The sequence below is a fragment of the Candoia aspera genome, chromosome 3 (genome assembly GCF_035149785.1).
Source record: "Candoia aspera isolate rCanAsp1 chromosome 3, rCanAsp1.hap2, whole genome shotgun sequence".
Lineage (NCBI taxonomy): Eukaryota > Metazoa > Chordata > Lepidosauria > Squamata > Boidae > Candoia > Candoia aspera.
The window spans coordinates 169,475,710-169,500,654 of record NC_086155.1 but is presented as its reverse complement, the minus strand read 5'-3'; the positions used below and the strand labels follow the sequence as shown (position 1 = coordinate 169,500,654).

At 38.0% G+C, this 24,945-nt stretch overlaps 1 protein-coding gene across 5 annotated transcripts in view; it reads left to right on the top strand.

Annotated features, from left to right (window-relative positions):
* RB1CC1 (RB1 inducible coiled-coil 1) overlaps window positions 1-24,945 on the top strand; it is a 62,359-nt gene that overhangs the window by 7,762 nt on the left and 29,652 nt on the right. For all 5 annotated transcript variants that reach the window (XM_063299279.1, XM_063299278.1, XM_063299277.1 and 2 more), the window contains exons 2-11: window positions 3,571-3,692; window positions 5,714-5,843; window positions 6,341-6,467; window positions 6,552-6,722; window positions 9,945-10,147; window positions 11,246-11,678; window positions 14,876-15,046; window positions 17,533-17,717; window positions 19,670-19,856; window positions 19,990-20,071. In XM_063299279.1, the coding sequence (XP_063155349.1) occupies window positions 5,773-5,843; window positions 6,341-6,467; window positions 6,552-6,722; window positions 9,945-10,147; window positions 11,246-11,678; window positions 14,876-15,046; window positions 17,533-17,717; window positions 19,670-19,856; window positions 19,990-20,071 (1,630 nt within the window). In that variant the 5' untranslated portion in view covers window positions 3,571-3,692; window positions 5,714-5,772. The remainder of the gene's footprint in view (window positions 1-3,570; window positions 3,693-5,713; window positions 5,844-6,340; window positions 6,468-6,551; window positions 6,723-9,944; window positions 10,148-11,245; window positions 11,679-14,875; window positions 15,047-17,532; window positions 17,718-19,669; window positions 19,857-19,989; window positions 20,072-24,945) is intronic.

Genomic DNA, 24,945 nt, shown 5'->3' with positions numbered 1-24,945 from the left:
ATTGTTAATGTTTCTTCCAGAGATTTTAACTCCAGCCTTGGATTCCTCAAGCCCAGCACATCGCATGATGTGTTCTGCGTACAAGTTGAATAGGTAGGGTGAGAGTATACAACTCTGCTGTACTCCTTTCCCAATCTTAAACCGTTGTTCCGTGGTCTGTTCTTACTGTTGCTACTTGGTCGTTATACAGATTCCTCAGGAGGCAGACAAGATGACTTGGTATCCCCATACCACTAAGAACTTGCCACAATTTGCTATGGTCCACACAGTCAAAGGCTTTAGAATAGTCAATAAAACAGAAATAGATGTTTTTCTTTTTCCATTATCCAGCAGATATTGGCAATTTGGTCCCTAGTTCCTCTGCCTTTTCTAACCCCAGCTTGTACATCTGGCAATTCTCGCTCCATGAATTGCTGAAGTCTACCTTGCAGGATCTTGAGCATTACCTTACTGGCATGTGAAATGAGTGCCACTGTTTGATAGTTTGAACATTCTTTAGTGTTTCCCTTTTTTGGTATGGAGATATAAGTTGATTTTTTCCAATCTGATGGCCATTCTTGTGTTTTCCAAATTTGCTGGCATATAGCATGCATTACCCTGACAGCATCATCTTGCAAGATTTTGAACAGTTCAGCTGGGATACCATCGTCTCCTGCTGCCTTGTTATTAGCGATGTCTCTTAAGGCTCATTCAACCTCACTCTTCAGGATGTCTGGCTCTAGCTCGCTGACCACACTGTCAGAGCTCTCCCCGATATTGTTATCCTTCCTATACAGGTCTTCCGTATATTCTTGCCACCTTTTCTTGATCTCTTCTTCTTCTGTTAGGTCCTTGCCATCTTTGTTTTTGATCATACCTATTTATGCCTGGAATTTACCTCCGATGTTTCTAATTTTCTGGAAGAGGTCTCTTGTCCTTCCTATTCTATTGTCTTCTTCCACTTCAGCACATTGCTTTTTTAAAAATAATTCCTTATCTCTTCTGGCTAACCTCTGGAATTTTGCATTTAATTGGGCATCTCTCCCCCTATCACTGTAGCCTTTTGCTTTCCTTCTTTCTTGGACTACTTCTAGTGTCTCAGCAGACAGCCATTTTGCCTTCTTGGTTTTCTCTTTCTTTGGGATGTATTTTGTTGCCGCCTCCTGAACAATGTCGTGAACTTCTGTCCATAGTTACTCCGGGACCCTATCTACTAAGTCCAGTCCCTTAAATCTATTCTTCACCTCCACTGCATATTCCTTAGGAATATTAGTGAGCTCATATCTAGCTGATCTGTGGGTCTTCCCTAATCTCTTTAGTCTGATCCTAAATTGTGCAAGAAGGAGTTCGTGATCTGAACTACAGTCAGCTCCAGGTCTTGTTTTTACCAACTGTATAGATGTCCGCCACCTTTGGCTGCAAAGGATGTAGTCAATCTGATTTCGGTGTTGTCCATCTGGGGAAGTCCATGTATAAAGCCGTCTCTTAGGTTGTTGGAAGAGAGTGTTTGTTATGCAGAGTGAGTTGTCTTGGCAAAATTCTATTAGCCTATGTCCTGCTTCGTTTTGTTCTCCCAGGCCATGCTTACCTGTAATTCCAGGTGTCATTTGACTGCCCACCTTAGCATTCCAGTCTCCTGTGATGAAAATAACATCTCTTTTAGGTGTGTTGTCCAGTAGGTGCTGCAGATCCTCATAGAACTGCTCTACTTCAGCTTCTTCAGCATCTGTGGTTGGGGCATATATTTGGATCACTGTGTCCTAACAGTCAGGAATCACGCTGAGACGAGGAATAGGTCTCTAGTGTTTTATTACTGCTGCATTAGACAGAAAATCCTAACAAACTGAAGACGCGTGGGAAAACTCAGACAGATAAACCCCAAAAGTTAAGGCGGGTCTGATCTTTGTCTCTTTGAATGGCTGCTTAATTCCTCAGTACTACGCATGCGTTTCCCCCCCTGGATAGAGGCCCCCTCCTGCTCGCCATCAGTACTCATGACAACTGTGATGTTAGATGGCTTGCCCTGAATTCGAACTGAGATCATTCTATCGGTTTTTGGATTGTATGCAAGTACTGCTTTAGCCACTTTACTATTAATTATGAAGGCTACTCCATTTCTTCTGTGGTCCTCTTGTCCACAGTAGTAGATCTGGTGGTCATCTGATGTGAAGTGGCCCATTCCAGTCCATTTCAGTTCACTGATGCCCAAAATGTCTATCTTTAATCTTGACATCTCACCAATAACCACATCCAATTTGCCCTGGCTCATAGATCTTACATTCCAGGTTCCAATGGTGTGTTGATCCTTAGAACTTCGGATTCGCCGTTCACCACCAGCACCGTCAGCCGCTAGTCGTCCTTTCGGCTTTGAGCTAGCTGTTTCATCACATCTGGGGCTAGTTGAACTCATCCTCTGTTGCTCCCCAGTAGCATTTTGACCATCTTCCGACCTGGGGGTCTCATCTTCCGATGGTATACTGACATATCTCTGGTTGTACTGATCCATTTAGTTTTCACGGCAAGAATACTGGGGTGGGTTGCCATTACCTTCCCCAGGGATCGCATTTAGTCTGACCTCTCTGCCATGACCTTCCCGTCTTGGGTGGCCCTTCACGGTTTAGCTCATGGCATCATTGAGGTGTTCAAGTTCCATCACCACGACAAGGTAACAATCCTTTGCTGAAGCTGTTAGCTAAAAAAGCTAAATGGAATCTACTTGTACAAAAACTACATAATCCTTTATTTCATATATGGATGTTGACAAAACTAGCAGTTATAGCATCTCAGTTTACTGAAATATGATGCCACATTTATGACCTTCACAGCATCCCTCAGTCATGTGATTTTCATGATAGTCAGTATGCGTTGTCCTGTGCTTGACCTGTTTTTTTTCTCCCCCCCTCCCCACAATTGCCATTCTGTAGGCAATGTCTCCTGTGCCTGGCCTGTCCCCCCCCCCCCCCATGGACTGGAGGTATGGAAGAGGAAGGGATTACAAAAGAGTAAGCAGGCACACAATGTGGAATACACCGGGTTGTTTGTGTAGCTCGCCTGTGGCTGCTGGCAACAATACATTGCTTTCTATGTGTATTCCCCATTGTGTGCCTGCTTACTGTCTTGTAATCCCTTTCTCTCCAATGAATGTAAATACAAACATTAATTCCTTTCTTGTTAATTATCCCAGTGCTGGGTGAGCATTCCAAAGGGCAGGGGAGTGATTAGGAGGCAGAGGAAAGCCAAAAGTGTGAAACTTATTAGTCTTGCCAATTTTGAGCTGGCTATGGCAGCACTGGGGGGGGGGGTGTCATTCCAGAGGGCAGGGGAGTGGGGTAAAGGAAAGCATAGTCGCAGTCACATGATTTCCCACTTAGTGACCACTTCACTTAGCGATGGAGTTCCCATTGCCAATTATGGTTGCTAAATTAGGACTACCTGTATTGTTCCATTCTGTATGTCATAAAATATAATGTTCTCTAAATAAAGATACTTTAGTGGTAGTTTTAGTAGAGTTGTCACCGAGTGAAATGTCATTATTAACTAGCTTCCTATTGCACACATATTCACAACTTAATTTCTGCTTCTCACTGTTAGGTATTTGATGTTCCATGTTTGATAGAAACGTCATTCTTTTGCCGAAGTCTAATGAGGACAATACTTTGTTTAGCAATCCAGCTATTCATAAAGGTAGTGATACCTCCATGCAGTTCCTGAAGGTAAGCATTCTGTAAGCATTCTATAAATGTTTGTAGATAAACCTTTCAACATAAGACTCATAATAGCTCTCACTATTGTATTAAGGTTTAATTTTGTGGAGTTTTTATCCTTTTAATGTAATAAATATGCTATAATGACTTATCCTGGCAGTTAAGGTTTGGCATTGATTCTGGTCAGCTTGTATCAGCATTCTTCTTACAGTTTGCAAAATACCTTAAGTGGAAAAAATTACATTTTACCTGAATTACAGAGTGATTATTGGAGAACAAGAATGTACACAGACAAATGTTTAGAAATAGAGACAACTTTTATTTGATACAATGGCATAGCATTAGATGAAGATCTAATTTTAGGGAAGCTCACTCAGTGACAGATAACAATATCCCTTTTGGTGGGGGAGAAGGAAGTAGGAGTGAATATTGATGATAAGGGCATAGGCAGAGTGCTTAAGGTGCCATGATATGATTGAAGGAAGTATTGCATGCTGACCATCGAGACTGGGTCTGTGAGGTGAACAGTATGTTCCCTTAAGAGATTACTTCACTTAATCCTAGCTATAGTTTTGGCCCAGTACCTCTGATGCAAAAATGTAATTATCAGTGACTCATTTGAATGGCAAACTACTAGTATTATTGTAAGGAAAACTACCATGATCCTGAATGCAATTAAAATTCCTGCCCAGTCCTGTTGACTGGTCCTTAATCACATTCTGTAATAAAGAATATTTAAATTAGGACATTTGGGTGATGCAACTGTCAATATCAAAGTTCTAGGCTAAGCCCTATTTATGTTTTAATAATTGATCTAAGATTAAAAAGTTTGCTTTCCAATGAGTTACATGCCTCTGGCCAGTGAGCCCATTTAGGGCAGGGTTCTGCAGAACCCTAGGATTCTGTGAGAGGTCACTAGGGGTTTCCTGGGAGATCATGATTTATTTAAAAAATTATTTCAGATTAAGGCAACTTCACATTAAAGAGGTAAGTGTCATTCTTTATTTTTAGTTTAAGAACACTGTTAATGCATATGTACAGGCGTACACACGAAACAAAGAAAATAATTTTGTAACTTCTGGCCTATATTTGAGCCTGAATGTGCAGGGGTTCCCAGAGGCTGAAAAATATTTCAAGGGTTCCTCCAGGATCAAAATGTTGAGAAAGGCTGATTTAGGTTATTATAGACTATAGAAAAAACTATAGCGCAGAAAACGATATAGAGAATTCTTATATCCTGCACCCCATTGTGAACTGTGGCTAATAAAAATCTCTAAATCTAGGTAATGAGGGTCTAGTGTTATGTTCAGTAGTAGTTCCATTTTTTTCTGTATTCTGAGAAATGAATGGCATTCTGTATAATTATCTTTTTCTCTTAATTTTGTGTCTGTCTAGAAGGACAGTTTTGTGGAAGTAATGCAAAATCTCTCTTTTTCTCTGTTATACACACATCCCAAGTATATTTTATGTGCAACTAATAGCCCCAGAATCTGCTGCCTACAACTTTTGATGTTCAATTTGCTTGAGATATTAGAAATATGTCCACTATGTTCATTATTAATTTGAAAAATAATCTGAGCATTAGGTAAGTCAGGACTAGTCACAGGTTTAATTACAAATAAAATATATTTGTACCATAAGAGTCAGTATGCTTTAGTATTAAGGTATTGAATTAGGACCAAGAAGACCCAGGTTCAGGTCCACCTTCAGCTAGAAAGCTCACTGGGTGACTTTGGGCCAGTCATTTTCCCTCCATTCAGTGCAGCCTATCCCAGAGGGTTGTAGGGGAAAGGTAGGAGAGAGTGCTTTCTGTGCTACCTGCAGGAGGCTTCTGTTTGCATTTATTTGAATAGGAGTAAAACTCTTCATGAGTGGAGACCACCTACTGCATAGGGAGGTTGAGACTGATGTGTTGTTCTATGTCTTTTACATTTCTCATGTAATCTGTACATGAATAACATCTGAATAGAGCTAAATGAGTTAGATAATTTCAGTATATATGATTAATACTGTTGTGGTTTTTTTTTCAGTTTCAAAATAATAACAGCAAAGTCAAAGGTATAAACTTCAGGAACCTAAAGAAATCACCATGAAATTATATGTATTTCTGGTCAACACTGGAACTACTCTTACCTTTGATACAGAACTTGCAGTACAGAAGTAAGGCATTTTTTTAAAAAAAAATCTTCTAAGAAGAATCTTTTGCTAGATTAACTCTGTCTCTAGGTTATAGTAAACTTTGTCTGGAATTGAGAATTAACACAGAACTATTCTGAAAATGCATCTGTAGCTTTTCTGTAGTGCTTGGGATAACCCTTTCTCTAAAGTTGTTACATGGATGACATATTTGAGTCTTTGCTAGAACCTTTCTCTTTTGACTTTGCTTGAAAATGACTTCCTCTGGATAATTGTCTGTAAAATATACCAGATAAGCTGTATTTTTGTTACAACTTAGTGGTAATATTGAATATTGTCTGACGATTCTTATAGAACGTGGATAGCCTCTTGTATGATTCTGAAAGTGTAATTATTGCTACTAAAAAATTAAAGGTTAGCTAAGTGAAAATTGACGTTGTCCCTCTGTCTTTTAAATGAGAGCTAGAAATCCCCAAGTTTTACAAGCGATTTGATACCCACTATCTTTTTATTGTTATTAGTGTGGCAGATCTTAAACAAGCAATCCAAAACAAGTACAGGATAGCCATTCAGTATCAGGTACTGGTTGTCAATGGAGGCGAGTGTATGGCAGCTGACAGAAAAGTCTGTAGTTACAGTGCTGGAACGGTAAGTATTCAGATAATTTTTTAAATGTTTAAAAGATTAAATAATGACAAGAAAGTTGAAATAATTGATTTTATTTTAATACAGGATACAAACCCTATTTTCCTCTTCAATAAAGAAATGATCTTGTGTGAACGTCCTCCAGCTATACCCAAAACAACATTTTTAGCAGAAAATGAGATGGAAATAAAAGTTGAAGAATCCCTTATGATGCCTGCAGTTTTTCACACAGTAGCTTCACGAACACAGCTTGCTGTGGTAAGCAACTTAAATTCTGCACTTTTATGACAGAAATATTCAGTAAAACATACTAAATAGAAGCTAATCTAAAATATTGTAAAATTATTTGTAGTCCAGATATTTTTGTTCTGTCATTTTTATGTTAATATGTTTTGTATATTAATATAATACTTTAATTGAATTTTTTTCAAAAAGATGTTTGAGTCCTCTGTGTTAATAATAATCAGATTTCTTTTGTTTGAGGAATAATTACAGACTAAAGATTAGGATGAATAATCAGAAGTGCATGACCCCAGTGAATATTCTTGAGACTTTAATTCTAGTTAATATCCATCTCTCAATGCCCTTACTAAGTGTGTTTTTTTCTTTAGTTATTTTCAAAAGTGCTTTTCTTTCCTTTGAATGGAGACTCACTCTTAAATTTGCAGAACTTATTCATTTTAAAGAAGGAGACTAGGGTAAATAGCAGCATAGAAGCAAATATACTCTGCTGTGGGAGAGGTAGGTGCTTGAGCTGTGTGAACACCGTATGTGTTTGCAGAATAAAGAAACATGACTGTACATGAAGATACTTAGGTAAGAATAAATTTCAAAGATCTTTTCTTCATCAAGTAGATGAAGAAACTTTTGGCACCAAGGAATTCCGTTCATTCAGGAAGAGCTCTCCAGCACTCTCCCTAAAACTAGAAATTTAAGTAGTAGCTGATAATGGAAATGTATGAAAAAATACTGAAAGAAGTATTTTTCAGTTTCTGGCATTTCAAGTGAGACGTGTCAGATAGCAGATAATAGGGGAGCACCTTGTCTGTGATCTCTGGGAAACAGCAGTCAGTTGAATGGAGCAGTGGTTCAATAGTTTCCTAAATAGCCACATTATTTTTGTGGTTAGTAGTTTTTCTCTGCCTTGTAATAACCTAGGATAAGAACATGGCAGTACTTCATATATGTACTTGTGTTGTCCTCCTCCTCATCATAACATCCAATGCTAATGACAGAAAACTGCTAAGACAGTTTTCTATATAGGTTTTTATTTTTTTATTGACCTTGTAGATTCGTTATTTCCCTATGAATAACTGAAATTATGTGATGATTTTTTTATGTTTAGTAAAAAAAAACCTGTCAGGGATAGCAGCAGCAAAATTGACATGGGTAGTCACATTACTATTTCAAAACAATGTTTGGTTTCACATATATACGTTAGCATAGTGCTGGTATTTATGAAAGGACAAGTATGTTTTACCAGAAAATCTCAGTTTATGCTGAGAGTTTAAATTCCATTTACAGATAGAGGTTTTTTGTTTGCTTGCTTGTTCGTTTCATCACAGCACACTTCTGTTTATTCCATGTCTAATCTTTCTCTTTGGAAAAGACACTCTGGAATTCTGTTAAAATTATCCCTTTTTCCAAATTGTATATTAAAAACAGGCTGCTTTTCCTTATCACTGATTTTTGTTCTGTTAAAATTAAACCTTTACAGGTAGTCCTCGACATACAACCATTCGTTCAGCGACCATTCAGAGTTACCATGGTGCTGAACAAATGGTGGTTACAACCAGTCCTCGGAATTTCAGCCGTCCTAGCACCCTTGCAGTCATGTGATTGCAATCTGGACACTTGGCAACCAGTTCTAACTTACAACCTGTTGCAGCACCCCACAATCACGTGATCACCATTTGCAACCTTCCCTGCTGGCTTCCCCAGAAAATCAATGGAGAAACCGACAGGGAAGATTGCAAGTAGCTGGGATAACTCTCCCCCACCTGCGTACCCTCCCCAGCTCCTCTGTGCTTGCATTGTGCCGGCCACTTGCACACCCCCTTGGACCTCCTCCCTGACCCATGCCACACCTCTAGCGCATCCCCTCTCACCTTCCCTGACCCTCACACACCCAACCCACACTTCTTGCATACCCCCCCTCACCCTCCCTGACTCTTGCTCACTGCCTTGCATCCTTGCAAACGCTCTCTGACCTGTGCTGCACCTCTTGTGCACCCCCTTGCGCTCTTGTGCACCCTCTCTAACCCGGGCCATGCCTCTTGCACACCCCAGCACACCCTCATGCATCCTCCCCAACCCAAGATGTACCTCTCATGCACCCCTGCACCCCCCTTGCACCCTCGTGCACCCTCCTTGAACCTGCCCACACCCCCTCACTCCCTCCCACACCCGGCAGCAGCCACTTGCCTGCCTGCTAGCCTGGGACTTGCAACTTCCTGCTGGCTTCCCCACTGACTTGGTTGTGGGAAGGTGGCAGGAAGTTGCCTCACCTAACGACTATGGGATTCGGTTAATGACAGCAACCAGGACTGCAGGGATTACCATCGCTAAGTGATGCGGTCGTGCTTTACGACCGCATCACTTTATGATGGAAATTCTGGTCCCAATTGCTATCATAAGTCTAGGACTGCCTCAGGTAGTCTTTGGCTTACAATGGCAATTGGGAACAGACTTGCTGTCGCTAAGTGACATGGTTGTAAAGTGCAGTGTCATGTGACCACACTGCTTAGTGATGGCAATTCTGGCAGTCCCAGTTGCCATCGTTAAGCAAGGACCACACAGGCTGTTAAGGACCACGCACTCATGTGACTGCAACTTCTGACTTCCTGCCAGCTTCCTCATTGACTTTGCTTATGGGAAGCTGGCAGGGAACATTGGAAATTGCGATCATGTGACCACAGGGATGCTGCAATGGCCAGACCTATGAGGACCCATCATAAGTACCATTCATTCAGCGCCATTGCAACTTTGATTGGTGGCAGAATGAATGATTGTAACCAACGGACTACCTATAATGGAAAGGCACTGGTTGAGAAAGGCAAAGAAAATAAAATAGTTACGTTTCCTGGTAATCAGCTGGAGTTGAAACTACTCAGGGAAGTAGTTTAATGGAAGACATCAGCATATGCCCACTGCTTTCTCTTTATCCTAAAAAAAGAAAAGAAAACATTTTGTAGACAGGATGCTACAGAAAAATGAGAACTGTATTCCTGGTGGCATACAGACATTTTTTTCTGAGGTGGTTAACTGAAATGTATGTATTAGGTGGTTTATCTCTCCTTTTGGTTTAAAACTATTATTCACAGACCTTCAAAGGATCATTTCTTGTCATATAAGAATCACATTTTTCTTTAGCTATATTCTTTTTAATGTTCCATATTTCTTCTCTTGGAGATGTTATTTTTATATGTTTTTCAACCACCAAATATAAGCTATTGATATTTTACATGTTTGTTTGTACAGGAAATGTATGAGATAGCCAAAAAACTTTGCTCCTTCTGTGAAGGCCTCGTTCATGATGAACATCTTCAGCACCAAGGCTGGGCTGCTATAATGGCAAATTTGGAAGATTGCACATATTCTTATCAAAAGCTGCTTTTCAAATTTGAAAATGCATATTCAAATTACCTGCAATCTATAGATGATATTAAACTAAAACTTACACAGTAAGTTTGCCTTTAGACTCTTCAGTAAGAAGAAAACTAAGTTTTTATGAGTTTGTACATTTCTTTTGACTTTATTTAGATCTGGTGTTTGGGCTTTAGTATTAATTGAGATGAAAATAGTAAGTAATTGTAATTAATATTATTTAGGAATTCTGGAAATAAGATTATATGTTTATATGCACTTGCTAAAGAGCAGGTTCCTCTTAATTCAAGTGGAATTAGTCATTGGTTTAATACCAGAAAAATAGATAATTGCAAATACGTTTGAGGTGCATTTCATTTGATAATTTATACATTTGTGAACCAATACTTAGATTGGTAAGTATTCATGTGATCAGCTGCATAATATTAAAGTATAATACAAATTATGGTAGCCTTTTTTCATAAAGAAAGGTCCCATTCAGTTCAGTAAAACTCAGCAGAATATATAAGTGTTGTCTTCATTATTTAGTTTGATGATAATGATGATGGATGAAGGCAGGGGACATATTTAAATGCTTTAAGATCTAATCTCCAGATAATTACATAATAATTTATTTTCAGGCTTTCCATTCAACATCTGGAAAAACTGTACTATTGTATAATTAATGTTGCTATATACATAACATTGAGAGCCAGTTTGATTAAGGTGTCAGCCTAGAAACCCGGAGAGGCACCAAGCCATCTGGGTGATCTTGGGCCAGTCACTCTCTCTCAGCCTTAAGAAGGAGGCAGTGGTAAACCACTTCTGAAATCCTGCCAAGAAAACTGCAGGGACTTGTCCAGACAGTTGCCAGGAGTCAACACTGACTTGAAGGCACAAACACACAAAATATATAACATTGATAAAATAGTGCAAATATTATTTTTTAACTACTTGATTTCCTATTTTAAATTTGCATATATATTTCAAATTATTTGATAAACTGTTTTAGTTGTAGTAAAAAGATAATTTAAGTGGAAACATGTTTAATATTTCATTGTCTGATAAAGCATTTGGATGAAATTGGAAGAGTTAGTGTTACCTTTTATTGAAAATACTGTGAAAAGCATATTTTCCATGTGAGACATCACACTTTTGTTTAATTATACTTAACAGTATTTATTTATTTTTCCAAGCTTAGGGGCTGCTGTTTCTATTATGGCCAAGATCCCATTGCTGGAGTGCCTAACTAGACATAGTTACAGGGAATGTTTGGAACGAATGGATTCTTCTGCTGATCATGGAGGAACAGAAAGTGAAGACACTGAAAATGAGAAGTCGTCTGAAGTTATGCTTTCTCCTGATACACTTAAAATGAACAAACAGTTATTGATAGCATCATTTTGCAAGTCAGTGGAACATCCAACCCCGGATGGCACAGTTTTTGAAAAAGTGAATGAAAATAGGGAAGCTAGTCAGTATGCAGTCCAGGACAGTGATGTCTCACTGGAGCTTAACGAGAATGATCTGCCTTCTTTTAATGTTTCACTTTTAGACTGGATAAATGTTCAAGATAGACCTAATGATGTTGAGTCCTTGGTCAGAAAATGCTTTGATTCCATGAGCAGAGTAAGTTAATGTTTTTAAGAATATGATTGTGTTCTATTTTATAACACTTTGAATTATAGTTTTCTATCTTGTAACTATTCTTGTAAGTAACATAAAGGGTGTTAGATCCAGAGTGGCCTTTTCATGTTTGTTTGAAAGTGGTAATTGCAATTCAGCATAGATTCTTACTGGAGGAAGAAGACAGATGATTTTTCTCCATTGTCTCTTTTCCCAGGCATTTTCTCCCAATAAAGTTCTTTTGGCATATATAAGGATTTTTTAATATTTATATGATGGGCTGCTTGCATAATTTTTTTCAGAAAGTTTTAATGTATACCATTACTTTAAGAACTAAAGCAGTGTCAAATGTTCAAGATAAGGATGGGAGTATCTTTATGTTAAATTGCTCATTTTATAGCCATAGATGAGACAAAGTTCTCTGTGGGCAAATGAATGGCACTCTCAGATCTCTCCACTGTTCCACCAGACCATTTGAGTTTGCATGTCCTTCAGTTGAGTTCCTTCATTGCCAATGTTGATAATGGCCTTCCATAGCAAAGAAAATACAAATCTGTAGGTTTGATCTCCAATTTCTTTGGATCCTTGGGAGAGGCAGTAGGAAACATCTTTCTCAAACTGATACAGTTCAGATGTTTTGGTTTAACACCCCATAGCCCTCATTTAGCATAACAGTTGGTAGAGATATTATAACACATTTGTGATTGCTGTATTTAATCTATTTGTGAAATTTATATTCTATCACATAGAAAGACATAAGTTGATCTTAGTAATATAAGTTATGCTCTACAATGCTCTGACATTGATGTCTATAGGTATATTGGTAATAAATATTTGGTTCATTATTTGACATTAATTGTGTCTTCCCATGTACTTCTATGTTCCAAATGTTTATTCCAGATTTTGCCGAAATGTTTATTCCAGATTTTGCCCTAACCAGTTTGTATCTCATGTAGGAATGCTAACTAATGTATAATTGTAATGAATTTTGAATCTACTATAAAAAAAGCAGTAAATACATTTCAGATTCCATGACCTATAAGTTCTTCAGAACCTTAAAAAATTCCTATTTTTGAAAATGCTACTTTGTTAATTTTTATTGGCTTGATGAATTATTGTTCTAGTATAGGTTATAGCAATTTGACTATAATTCTCATGAATGTTATGTCATTTACTTAACATGAACAATATGATGGAATATAAACTAATAAGTAAGTAAAATTTAATTATCAAGTTAAATTATGAAATATATTTTTATTTTTTCTCACAGACCCTGTCCCCCTTCCCCCTTCTAGGGTGTCAGGGAGATAAAACACTGAAAGGTTTTTCTTAACTGGATTGCAGTATGAAGTTGAACTTGGTTGAAACTGATCAGTTTCTGATTTCTCCAATTCCTCTCTTTACTGCAACTAGTATTTCTCAATGTTCTAAAGATCCCCTTGCCCTCTCAAGCTATTTTTCAAAGGAAGGGATAACAAGAGACTAGATAGATAGATAGATAGATAGATAGATAGATAGATAGATAGATAGATAGATAGATAGATAGATAGATAGATAGATATTCAACTCAAGGTGGCAAACATACCTAATACTGCTTCCTTTTTTCCCTACAACAGCAACCCTGTGGGTTGGAATGAGAGAGTATGACTGGCCCAGAGTCATCTAGCTGGCTTGCAGCTCTCACTGTTGAAGAGGTTGCCCTTTATTTTTTAAAGATGTATTCATGTATTTTTTTAAAATGTACATCCTGTCCTTCAAATGCACATGGTTTTCAGGAAATACAGTTAATTCAGCATTGGATCTAATAGTTGGATACATTGTTATTGTAAATCCAATAGAATACTTCAGATATATTTTGCTCTGTAAGTGACCCGAGAATATCTCTTGATAGATGAACTCAACTTGTTAAAATTAATATAAGAAATAAGTATTTCCACAAAGAGCAGAATGTAATAAATTGAATTGCATAAAGATATGCAGGACCAGTGCAAAAATGTAAGTGATTTTGAGTTAATCTGCTGTCCTTTAAATATTTTAAGTAGATAATGGACTGAATTACTCTATGGATTAAGGAAGAGTACCGTGAATGGTATCTTCAAATCACAGTTGGTTTCATTAGATGGGTTTAGTTTATCATATCAAATACTGACGTGTTAATATATGTAATGGCTATGACCTAGACACTTGCCTTGAGAAAAAGCTCAGAATAAGACACTGTTAGAGATATTGTTTTGTTTTAAAAGAAACCAGGACGGTGTATGTTTTTAAGGACCTAATCTCTGTGAATACAGCAGGACTTAAATATTAAGATTGTATATAACACAACAAACATAACATAACATAACATAACATAACATAACATAACATAACATAACATAACATAACATAACATAACATAACATAACATAACATAACATAACATATATAAATCTCATTAAATCCACTTCTGCCCTCCTGCAACTTTTATAGTAGGTTCTCCTTCTAGCACCTTCTGTAAGCTCTCTTGAAGAAGGCATTTTTCACTGTTTTAGGGTGCTTCAGCGGAACAGGAAAGAAGAAAATCTTCTGTTTAAGAAGTGTGATTACATGAAGGTCAATTTTACCCCTTTTGTGTTTCTTATTAAGAAAATCTTGTTTAAAATTTGTGAGCTTTCAGATTACATCACATCACTTAACAATGCATGTGTTTGGATACAAACATATTATTATTATTATTATTATTATTATTATTATTATTATTATTTCCTGCTGCAATTGGCCCAGCTGGTTAAATCTACCCAAGAAAAACTATTAGCAATGCCTTACTTTAGGGACTCAAAGGAGGGCAAGGCTTCTGGAATGGTCCCCCACTGGACATCCATTTCGGTCCCAAACTGACTGCCTCCCAGAAGTTTCTCAAAACAGAGTTGTTCTAGGAGTGTTTGGGTCTTGACCCCATCTTCGTTTAGGTATAGCTTGGTCTGGTTAATTTGATATTATTCTATGTTTTTTGTTAGTATTTATATATATTTTTGTTTATTTTGTTTTTTTCTTACATATTTTTTCTTACATATTTTATCGGTACACCACTGGGAGTCCTTAGGGAATAATAATAATAATAATAATATAATAATAATAATAATAATGATGTTTATATTTCCCATAATTTCCCTTTTCACAAAAAGTGATTATTCATTACATTTGTCTTTTTTGTTTTTCAGCTTGATCCAAGAATTATTCAGCCCTTTTTGGCAGACTGTCGACAGACAATTGCCAAATTAGATAATCAGAACATGAAGGCTATTAAGGGACTGGAGGACAGGCTTTACGCCCTGGACCAGATGATAGCTAGCTGTAGCAGGCTTGTTAATGAACAAAAAGAACTTGCTCAGGTAAGTGGCAGTGGTTTTGAAGAGGTCAAGACAGCCTTTTTTGGTAATAACACTAAATCTCTGAAAACTGTTCAGCAGTAATGTGGATGTGTTGAGATTAAACAATGTCCTTTATATTAATAGAACATAAATTTGAAACTAAACCTTTTTTTATCACAAATATAGATGTCTTCCTTCAAGAGTATGAAACTCACTACCTCATTCTTTAGCTCAGGTGGTTTTGGTGTGGAGGTTTTAGCATAAATTTATATGCTGCCCAACTCTCAGTGATTCTGAGAGTCTCTGAAGGCATCACGAAAAGTCAGGGGATTTAAGTTCTGTACCTCTGATGTAATCACACGATTTTCTTATGATTTAGCATTGTTCTCATAATTGAAGTCAGTGACCACTTGCATTAAGATAATGGTCATCTGATGTACATAAATACATTTCCTATTGTTTCTCTGAATTAGAGATTTGCTTTACAGAAGCTGCTGAACTGCATTATCAAAAGAATCAGCCATTATAGTCAACCATAAGGAAACTGGGAATTGCAATTCAACATTTGGAAATAGTTTATCTTTAATTCTACACATATCCTTATGGAATAGTATGCCTGATATATAAGAACTACCTCCTCCCTAATGAGTTTTTATAAAGAATTAAAAACTTAGTTCTGGATGAAAGCATTTGGGGTATGTTAAGATTTTGGTATTTACCCCTATTGGTCAGTGCCATTATGATGTATATTGTTTATTATTGTGTTGTTTTTAATTCTCTATTTCTTCTGTGAAGCCAGTGGGAGTAGGGCACCATAGGCATGTTAATGATGAAATTAAAAAAGGTTAGAGCTGAACAGAGAATTTAAAAGAGGTGATCTGCAAAATTTATTAGCACAGTGCAACTCCTCTCCTTGACATTTTATAGCAGTTGCATCTTCCAGAAGGCTCAGCATGTCTACTCTGAAGATTTAACCTGGTTGTCTGGTGGTCCTATTAGAAGTGTTGTCTGTGCACATATACACAATACAGGCAACCAGAAAAAGCCTTCAAACCAGTTATGTTGAACCTTTCAGAGAAACATCTATTTTAAATGCTTTGCACAGTCCTAACACATACTAGTTTATACAATCCTTCTTTCTAGATAAGATTGTATGTAGGGGCTGGCATCCAAAAAGCTAGTTGCAATGCATTCCAAGTTTTAGCGGTTTTGCTTATTTATTTGTTTTTAACAGTAGCTTTTCGGGGCCCATCTTATCACAGATTGCTTTTTGCCATTGTCTTTTTCAAAAGTCCTTCCCCATATTTTGGGCTAAAGATATAGAGGCACATTTGTGCCTTTTCTTGCTCTAGAATCATTAGAGCACTTATTTGGTTCTTAATGAAAGATGTTTTAAAACAGAGCATAAAAGGTATTGGTTTAATTTACTAAGGTACCAGTTAGAAACATCAGGAAAATGAAGGTTGAAATGTTGGTCACAGACATAATCAGATAATGTTTTGTGTTATTGTTACTGATATACAATTGTACAACACTATTAAAAATTAAGAAGTTCAAATTAAAATGCATAAACATTTCTAAAATTAGTATGAGTTAAGGAAATAGTTCACTGTAGCACTATAAATGCAAATAATAGAATACTAATGAAAAAACTACTAATAAAAAAACCCTAAATATTTAAAACCAGTAGTAGAATTATAAAACTATGACTAAAGTACTGAAGTAGCAGTAAGCAAACTTTTTAGTACTTAGTTCTTTATTTATAATGATCAGAAAGCTAAACAATATACAGTTAATGTCTTTGTGATTATTTCTGTATATAAGTGAGAGTTGGACATATAGTAATTAAAAAAAGAAAAAGAAAATAGCCTAAAAGTAGGTAGTTTCTTATTGCATAATTACATTTGTATATAATATCTTATTCAACATGGTCAGTAGGTGGCAATATATTATAAGAATTCTTTTACTCAGTTTCTAACATAATGCAACCTTGTTAAGCCTAAATTACTTGCTGTGTTTTTATTGATAATAAAGTTGTTTGGTGTCCTTTAGAATATTTTGACTTTGAAGGTGTGAAACAATTATCTCTAGGGCATTGTCTATCACTTTGCAAGATCTTGGAGGAATCTACTGTAGCCTTGTGATCTGAAACCATTTTAGCTATTAGTATAGGTACTGAACCTACTGATCCATAGGTGATTGTGGTTTGCAGAAGGCTTTTTGATTCATCATGGAACTTTAGACAATGTAAATAATGTTCTTGTTTTGACAGTATGAAGCAGATATAGGACATTTAAGAAGACACTTATTAGTGTGGGTTTTAATGTATACAGTATGTAATTTTAAATTTGAAAATACAAAACAATGACATCTTGATATTTGGGAGATGAGCACATCATAGTTATTGGGAATGAATTAACAAAACAACTTTGCAAACTGATTTTATTTGGCATAGAGAACAGAAAATGTTTCTTTCCTTACATCAATTTATTTTTCAATTTATGTAGGGATTTTTGGCTAATCAGAAGAGAGCAGAGAACTTGAAAGATCCTTCTGTATTACCTGACTTGTGCTTGAGCCATGCAAATCAACTGATGATTATGTTAACTAACCACAGGAAACTTTTAGATATTAAACAAAAATGTACTACTGCCAAACAAGAACTTGCAAATAATTTACAAGTCCGACTGAAGTAAGTGAAGCTATTGCAGGACTTCATTTCACCCCCATGTGTTTTTTTTTATTGTATGTGTACTACTATTATTATTACTGTTTTGAAGTTATATCTCAAATACTTACTTCTTTCCTCAAATGGCTTATTCAGAACTATACAATTATTATATTCAGGAACCATCAGTTTAATTTGCAGTGTGCTATCCACAAAGTTTGCAAACTTCCTTTGCAATTAAGTGCATAAGATTTTGTTTCTCTTCTTGTAATATCAGTCTTAAATAGGTCCCTAACACAAGTAGAATGTATCTTCAAAAGAGTATGGTGGCACCTGTTCACCCCTCCAAATTAACGTGGAGGGAATCTTGCATTTGCCAAGTATATGTCATGAGTTCTGATGGTGAGCAGGAGGGGGCCACTATCCAGGGGCAAAAACGCATGCGTAGTTTAGAGACTTCGAGCTGTCATTCAAAGAGACACAGAACAGACCCGCCTTGATTTTTGGGGGTTTATCTGTCTGGGTTTTCCCATGCTGCTTCAGTTTGGTAGGATTTTCTGTCTACTATAGTAATAATAAAGCACTAGAGACTTCTTCCTTGTCTTGGCATGGTTCTTGCTTAGTCAGGACAGTATATGGTAATAGGGGAAGGTGCTATTAAAAATAAGTGAATAAGCGGGAGGAACAAAATATATGAAAAGGAGGCAGGCATGTTGACCTCCATTTTTGTAAAAAGGCATGTAAAAGTTGCTGTGGAGAACCTTTTTCTGTTCAGAGACTCTCCACATGAATGAAAACTCTGAAAAGTCAGAATCTCTCATTGGTGAAAAGAGGCCATCTGTTGCAGACACACTCTGAAAAGAACCTGATGAGCTAGCGTACTGACTGAACAGAAATAGTAGGCCTAAGCATATTGAAATGAATGAGAGTTACTACAGAATACTACGGAAGACCTTATTGACCCTTCATTTTTGTAAACAGAAGGAAAAAATCGGTTAGTACCCCAAAGAGCTCTTTTCCAGCTTCCATGCTGAAGCTGGCAAAGTATATCCAGATTGCAGACTATCCATACTTAGCTAAGTGCTATTCAGCTCAATGGGACATAGTATAAAATAAGCATTGTGAGTTTATATTTGCTAAGTCCAGATTTCCATAGTCTCTGTGCATGTGTTTTTGTTTGTATATGTATTTGAAGGACAGGGATAATAATTTATTAAGTTAGGGAATGACTTGTGTGAGGTCTTCAAGCAGAGTTTGACTCCTGATGGCTTCATGGACATGCCCATGCAGTTCTCTTAGGAACAGTATTATAGTGATTCAGCATTACCTTCTTGGATGTTTTCATCTTCCCAATTTACCCTATAATCTTGGTATTTCTAGTGATCTTCTGACAAGCACTAATTAGGCCTGACCCTGCTTAGTTGCTAAGCCTAGACAGAATCATCCAGGTGTTGCCAGATGCTGAGGCACATAAAGCATGTCCTAATATTTACATATTTGCACAGAAGCCTTATTACTGATTGGTAATATATTAGATATACTCCAATTTACTGTATTTCCAGAAATACAGCTGGGTGACCTTGGTCCAGTTCCTCTCTGTCAGCCCAACTCACCTCACAGGGTTGTTGTTGTAGGGAAAATAGGAGAAGGAGGGAGTATTAGGTATGTTCACCGCCTTGAGTTATTTATAAAAATAATAAAGGCAGAATAGAAAATAGATCAGACAGACAGACAGTCCACATTCAGTTCATTGGGTAGCTATAGGCTGGTCACTACTTCTTAGTCCAACTTGCCCTACAGATTTGTTGTTGTGGAAAAAAAATTGTGAATATGAAACATGTCTCCATGAGCTCCTAGAGAAAAGGTAGGATATATAGGTAAGAAATAAATATTCAAAAGAGGATTTTTCTTTTAATTACCAATGCAAATTCTCTAGTGAAATTGGAAAATTTCACCTGTTTTCACCTATTCTGTAGGTGGTGCTGCTTTGTCATGCTTCATGCTGACCAAGATGGAGAGAAACTACAAGCATTGCTTCGCCTTGTAACAGAGCTGCTAGAAAGAGTGAAAATTGTAGAAAAGCTTAGTAATGTCCCACAGATGTACTGTTTGGCAGTTGTTGAAGTTGTAAGAAGAAAAATGTTTGTGAAACACTACAGAGAGGTAAGTAACTTGAGTAGATAATTTAAACTTCAGATGCATTTATAAATTTGTGTTTAATTTAAATATATTTTGCTTAATACAGATAATGTTTACACATTTGCATTTAATTAATTTTTTTTGTTTTGTTTTATAGTGGGCTGGTGCATTAGTAAAAGATGGTAAACATCTTTATGATGCAGAAAAAGCCAAAAGGGAATCTTTTGGGAAATTATTTAGTAAGTATAATTTTTTTTTCTCTCCCCTCAAGCTACAGTGGCACAAACAACATCATAACATTAGAACAAATGTGTATCTGGAATAAATTAATATTAATTTTTATATTATGCCCAACCATGTGCAGCATAAATATAGCATATGATGATTTTTGTAAGGTTTGAAGCTGGCAAGGGGGGAATTGGCAGTATCCTGCCAGAGAACCATTATGCAAACATTGAGCAGATGGCTTCCAGTGTCAAGGCTGGAAAAGATTGAGCAAGAATCCATTGACTTACAGGTCAGAGGAAAAAGCTTAGGATTTAAACCCTGGGTGATGTATATATACATAGAGACCTTCATTTGTGTGTTTAACGGTAGCAGATCTTTTGCATACATATGCTTTCTGGTCTGCAGTAAAGCGATTTATTTAGGTTGTACTGAATCATTGAAGCTCTACCAGTTGACTAGCTACTGTGTGCAGTGTGATGTTCCTGGAGAGTAAAGATTATTGCCACGTTTGGTGTGACCTCTGACAGCTTTCTTTTTATGTTGAAGCAATGTTATAACTCACCACACACAAACTACATGTGCACATATAAGTCACAATTATTCATATGCCTGGCCTCAGTCATTATACTGTCAATCACATTATTGACAAGAGGTGTGCGTGAGTGTTTATACGTGAGAGAGAAAAAGATGATGTTGTTGTTTATTCGTTTAGTCGCTTCCGACTCTTCGTGACTTCATGGACCAGCCCATGCCAGAGCTTCCTGTCGGTCGTCAACACCCCCAGCTCCCCCAGGGACAAGTCCGTCACCTCTAGAATATCATCCATCCACCTTGCCCTTGGTCGGCCCCTCTTCCTTTTGCCTTCCACTCTCCCTAGCATCAACATCTTCTCCAGGCTGTCCTGTCTTCTCATTATGTGGCCAAAGTATTTCAGTTTTGCCTTTAATATCATTCCCTCAAGTGAGCAGTCTGGCTCACTGGATGGACTGGTTTGATCTTCTTGCAGTCCAAGGCACTCTCCGAATTTTCCTCCAACACCACAGTTCAAAAGCATCGATCTTCCTTCGCTCAGCCTTCCTTATAGTCCAGCTCTCGCAGCCATATGTTACTATGGGGAACACCATTGCTTTAACTATGCGGACCTTTGTTGTCAGTGTGATGTCTCTGCTCTTAACTATTTTATTGAGATTTGTCATTGCTCTTCTCCCAAGGATTAAGCGTCTTCTGATTTCCTGACTGCAGTCAGCATCTGCAGTAATCTTTGCACCTAGGAATACAAAGTTTTTCACTGCTTCTACATTTTCTCCCTCTATTTGCCAGTTATCAATCAAGCTGGTTGCCATAATCTTGGTTTTTTTGAGGTTTAGCTGCAAGCCAGCTTTTGCACTTTCTTCTTTCACCTTCATCATAAGGCTCCTCAGTTCCTCTTCACTTTCAGCCATCAAAGTGGTATCATCTGCATATCTGAGATTGTTAATGTTTCTTCCAGAGATTTTAACTCCAGCCTTGGATTCCTCAAACCCAGCATGTTGCATGATGTGTTCTGCATACAAGTTGAATAGGTAGGGTGAGAGTATACAGCCCTGCCGTACTCCTTTCCCAATCTTAAACCAGTCCGTTGTTCTGTGGTCTGTTCTTACTGTCGCTACCTGGTCGTTACACAGATTCTTCAGGAGGCATACAAGATGACTTGGTATCCCCATACCACTAAGAACTTGCCACAGTTTGTTATGGTCCACACAGTCAAAGGCTTTAGAATAGTTAATAAAACAGAAATAGATGTTTTTCTGAAACTCCCTGGCTTTTTCCATTATCCAGCGGATATTGGCAATTTGGTCTCTAGTTCCTCTGCCTTTTCTAAACCCAGCTTGTACATCTGGCAATTCTCGCTCCATGAACTGCTGAAGTCTACCTTGCAGGATCTTGAGTATTACCTTACTGGCATGTGAAATGAGTGCCACTGTTCGATAGTTTGAACATTCTTTAGTGTTCCCCTTTTTTGGTATGGGGATATAAGTTGATTTTTTCCAATCTGATGGCCATTCTTGTGTTTTCCAAATTTGCTGGCATATAGCATGCATTACCTTGACAGCATCATCTTGCAAGATTTTGAACAGTTCAGCTGGGATGCCATCGTCTCCTGCTGCCTTGTTATTAGCAATGCTTCTTAAGGCCCATTCAACCTCACTCTTCAGTATGTCTGGCTCTAGCTCACTGACCACACCATCAAAGCTATCCCCGATATTGTTATCCTTCCTATACAGGTCTTCTTTATATTCTTGCCACCTTTTCTTGATCTCTTCTTCTTCTGTTAGGTCCTTGCCATCTTTGTTTTTGATCATACCCATTTTTGCCTGGAATTTACCTCCGATGTTTCTAATTTTCTGGAAGAGGTCTCTTGTCCTTCCTATTCTATTGTCTTCTTCCACTTCCGCGCATTGCTTTTTTAAAAATAATTCCTTATCTCTTCTGGCTAACCTCTGGACTTTTGCATTTAATTGGGCATATCTCCCCCTATCACTGTTGCCTTTTGCTTTCCTTCTTTCTTGGGCTACTTCTAGTGTCTCAGCAGACAGCCATTTTGCCTTCTTGGTTTTCTCTTTCTTTGGGATGTATTTTGTTGCCGCCTCCTGAACAATGTCGTGAACTTCTGTCCAGAGTTCTTCCGGGACCCTATCTACTAAGTCCAGTCCCTTAAATCTATTCTTCACCTCCACTGCATATTCCTGAGGAATATTAGTGAGCTCATATCTAGCTGATCTGTGGGTCTTCCCTAATCTCTTTAGTCTGATCCTAAATTGTGCAAGAAGGAGTTCGTGATCTGAACTACAGTCAGCTCCAGGTCTTGTTTTTACCGACTGTACAGATGTCCGCCACCTTTGGCTGCAAAGGATGTAGTCAATCTGATTTCGGTGTTGTCCATCTGGTGAAGTCCATGTATAAAGCCGTCTCTTAGGTTGTTGGAAGAGAGTGTTTATTATGCAGAGTGAATTGTCTTGGCAAAATTCTATCAGCCTATGTCCTGCTTCGTTTTCTTTTCCCAGGCCATACTTACCTGTAATTCCAGGTGTCATTTGACTGCCCACCTTAGCATTCCAGTCTCCTGTGATGAAAATAACATCTCTTTTAGGCGTGTCGTCCAGTAGGTGCTGCAGATCCTCATAGAACTGCTCTACTTCAGCTTCTTCAGCATCTGTGGTTGGGGCATATATTTGGATCACTGTGATGTTAGATGGCTTGCCCTGAATTCGAATTGAGATCATTCTGTCGTTTTTTGGATTGTATCCAAGCACTGCTTTCGCCACTTTACTATTAATTATGAAGGCTACTCCATTTCTTCTGTGGTCCTCTTGTCCACAGTAGTAGATCTGGTGGTCATTTGATGTGAAGTGGCCCATTCCAGTCCATTTCAGTTCACTGACGCCCAGAATGTCTATCTTTAATCTTGACATCTCACCAATAACCACATCCAATTTGCCCTGGCTCATAGATCTTACATTCCAGGTTCCAGTGGTGTGTTGATCCTTAGAACATCGGATTCGCCGTTCACCACCAGCACCGTCGGCTGCTAGCCGTCCTTTCGGCTTTGAGCTAGCTGCGTCATCACGTCTGGGGCTAGTTGAGCTCATCCTCTGTTCCTCCCCAGTAGCCTTTTGACCATCTTCCGACCTGGGGGTCTCATCTTCCGATGGTATACCAACATATCTCTGACTGTACTGATCCATTGAGTTTTCACGGCAAGAATACTGGGGTGGGTTGCCATTACCTTCCCCAGGGATCGCATTTAGTCTGACCTCTCTGTCATGACCTTCCCGTCTTGGGTGGCCCTTCACGGTTTAGCTCATGGCATCATTGACGTGCTCAAGCTCCATCACCACGACAAGGTAACGATCCTTTGCTGAAGGAGAAAAAGATAAAGAACAGCTATTTCTTCTCTATCATCTTACTATCCTGTGCTGTACTGTCCTGGGCATGTTTCTTCTAGTCCACTTCTTATATCAGGACTGTGCTGGAAAATGAAGAAGCTGGGAATCACAAGTAGTGTTCTTTTCACTTCTTCCTATTGAAGGATGGGTGGTCCTGTAAGAGAGAGAATGTCATGAGTAAGGATGGCGAGCAGGGGGCTCCCATCCAGACTGTCAAGTGCATGCGTAGCACTGAGGAATTGGTCAGCCATTCAAAGAGACACAGATCGGGACCGCCTTAACCCTGGGGGGTTATATGTCTGGGTTTTCCCACGCTTCTTCAGTTTGTTAGAATTCCTGTTAAGTACTAGCAATAAATATTAGAGACCAGTTCCTTGTCTCAGTGTGTTTCCTGGTTGTTAGGACAGAGAATACTGAAAGTGAATGAGATGGCTATAGAAACGGTGCTAGCAGGAATGGTTTATATTCTTCAATCACAGGATATATTTTTGTGGTGAAGGATGAGGCAAGAGATGGGCTGTACCTGACATGCTGGGAAGAATTTGTTTGGATGGTGTCCTATAATTCTGGCCCCTAAGGGTCAGAATTAGTTAATCCATTAGAGGAGGAAGAAGAGAGCCAAAAAAATAATGCAACACTAGGCACTGGGAATGGAATGGTATTGATAACATGGAATGTGGAAGCACTTAATAATGAGGATATAAATACCAGGAGGAATAGATCAAATTATATGACCTATATGGTTTCCAGGGTATCTGTAAAAGTGCACAGAATGTGGGGACAAAAAGGAACAACTTAATGCAGGAGGGCAAGTATGACTTAGTAGGCATTATAAAGCCTTGTGGGACAAAACACAAGGATTGAAGGGTATGATTTTTTTCAAAAAGGAATAGGCTAGATAAAAGGGGGAAACAAGTAGCATTTTATGAGAAGAAAATGCACACACCTAGAAAGCCAGC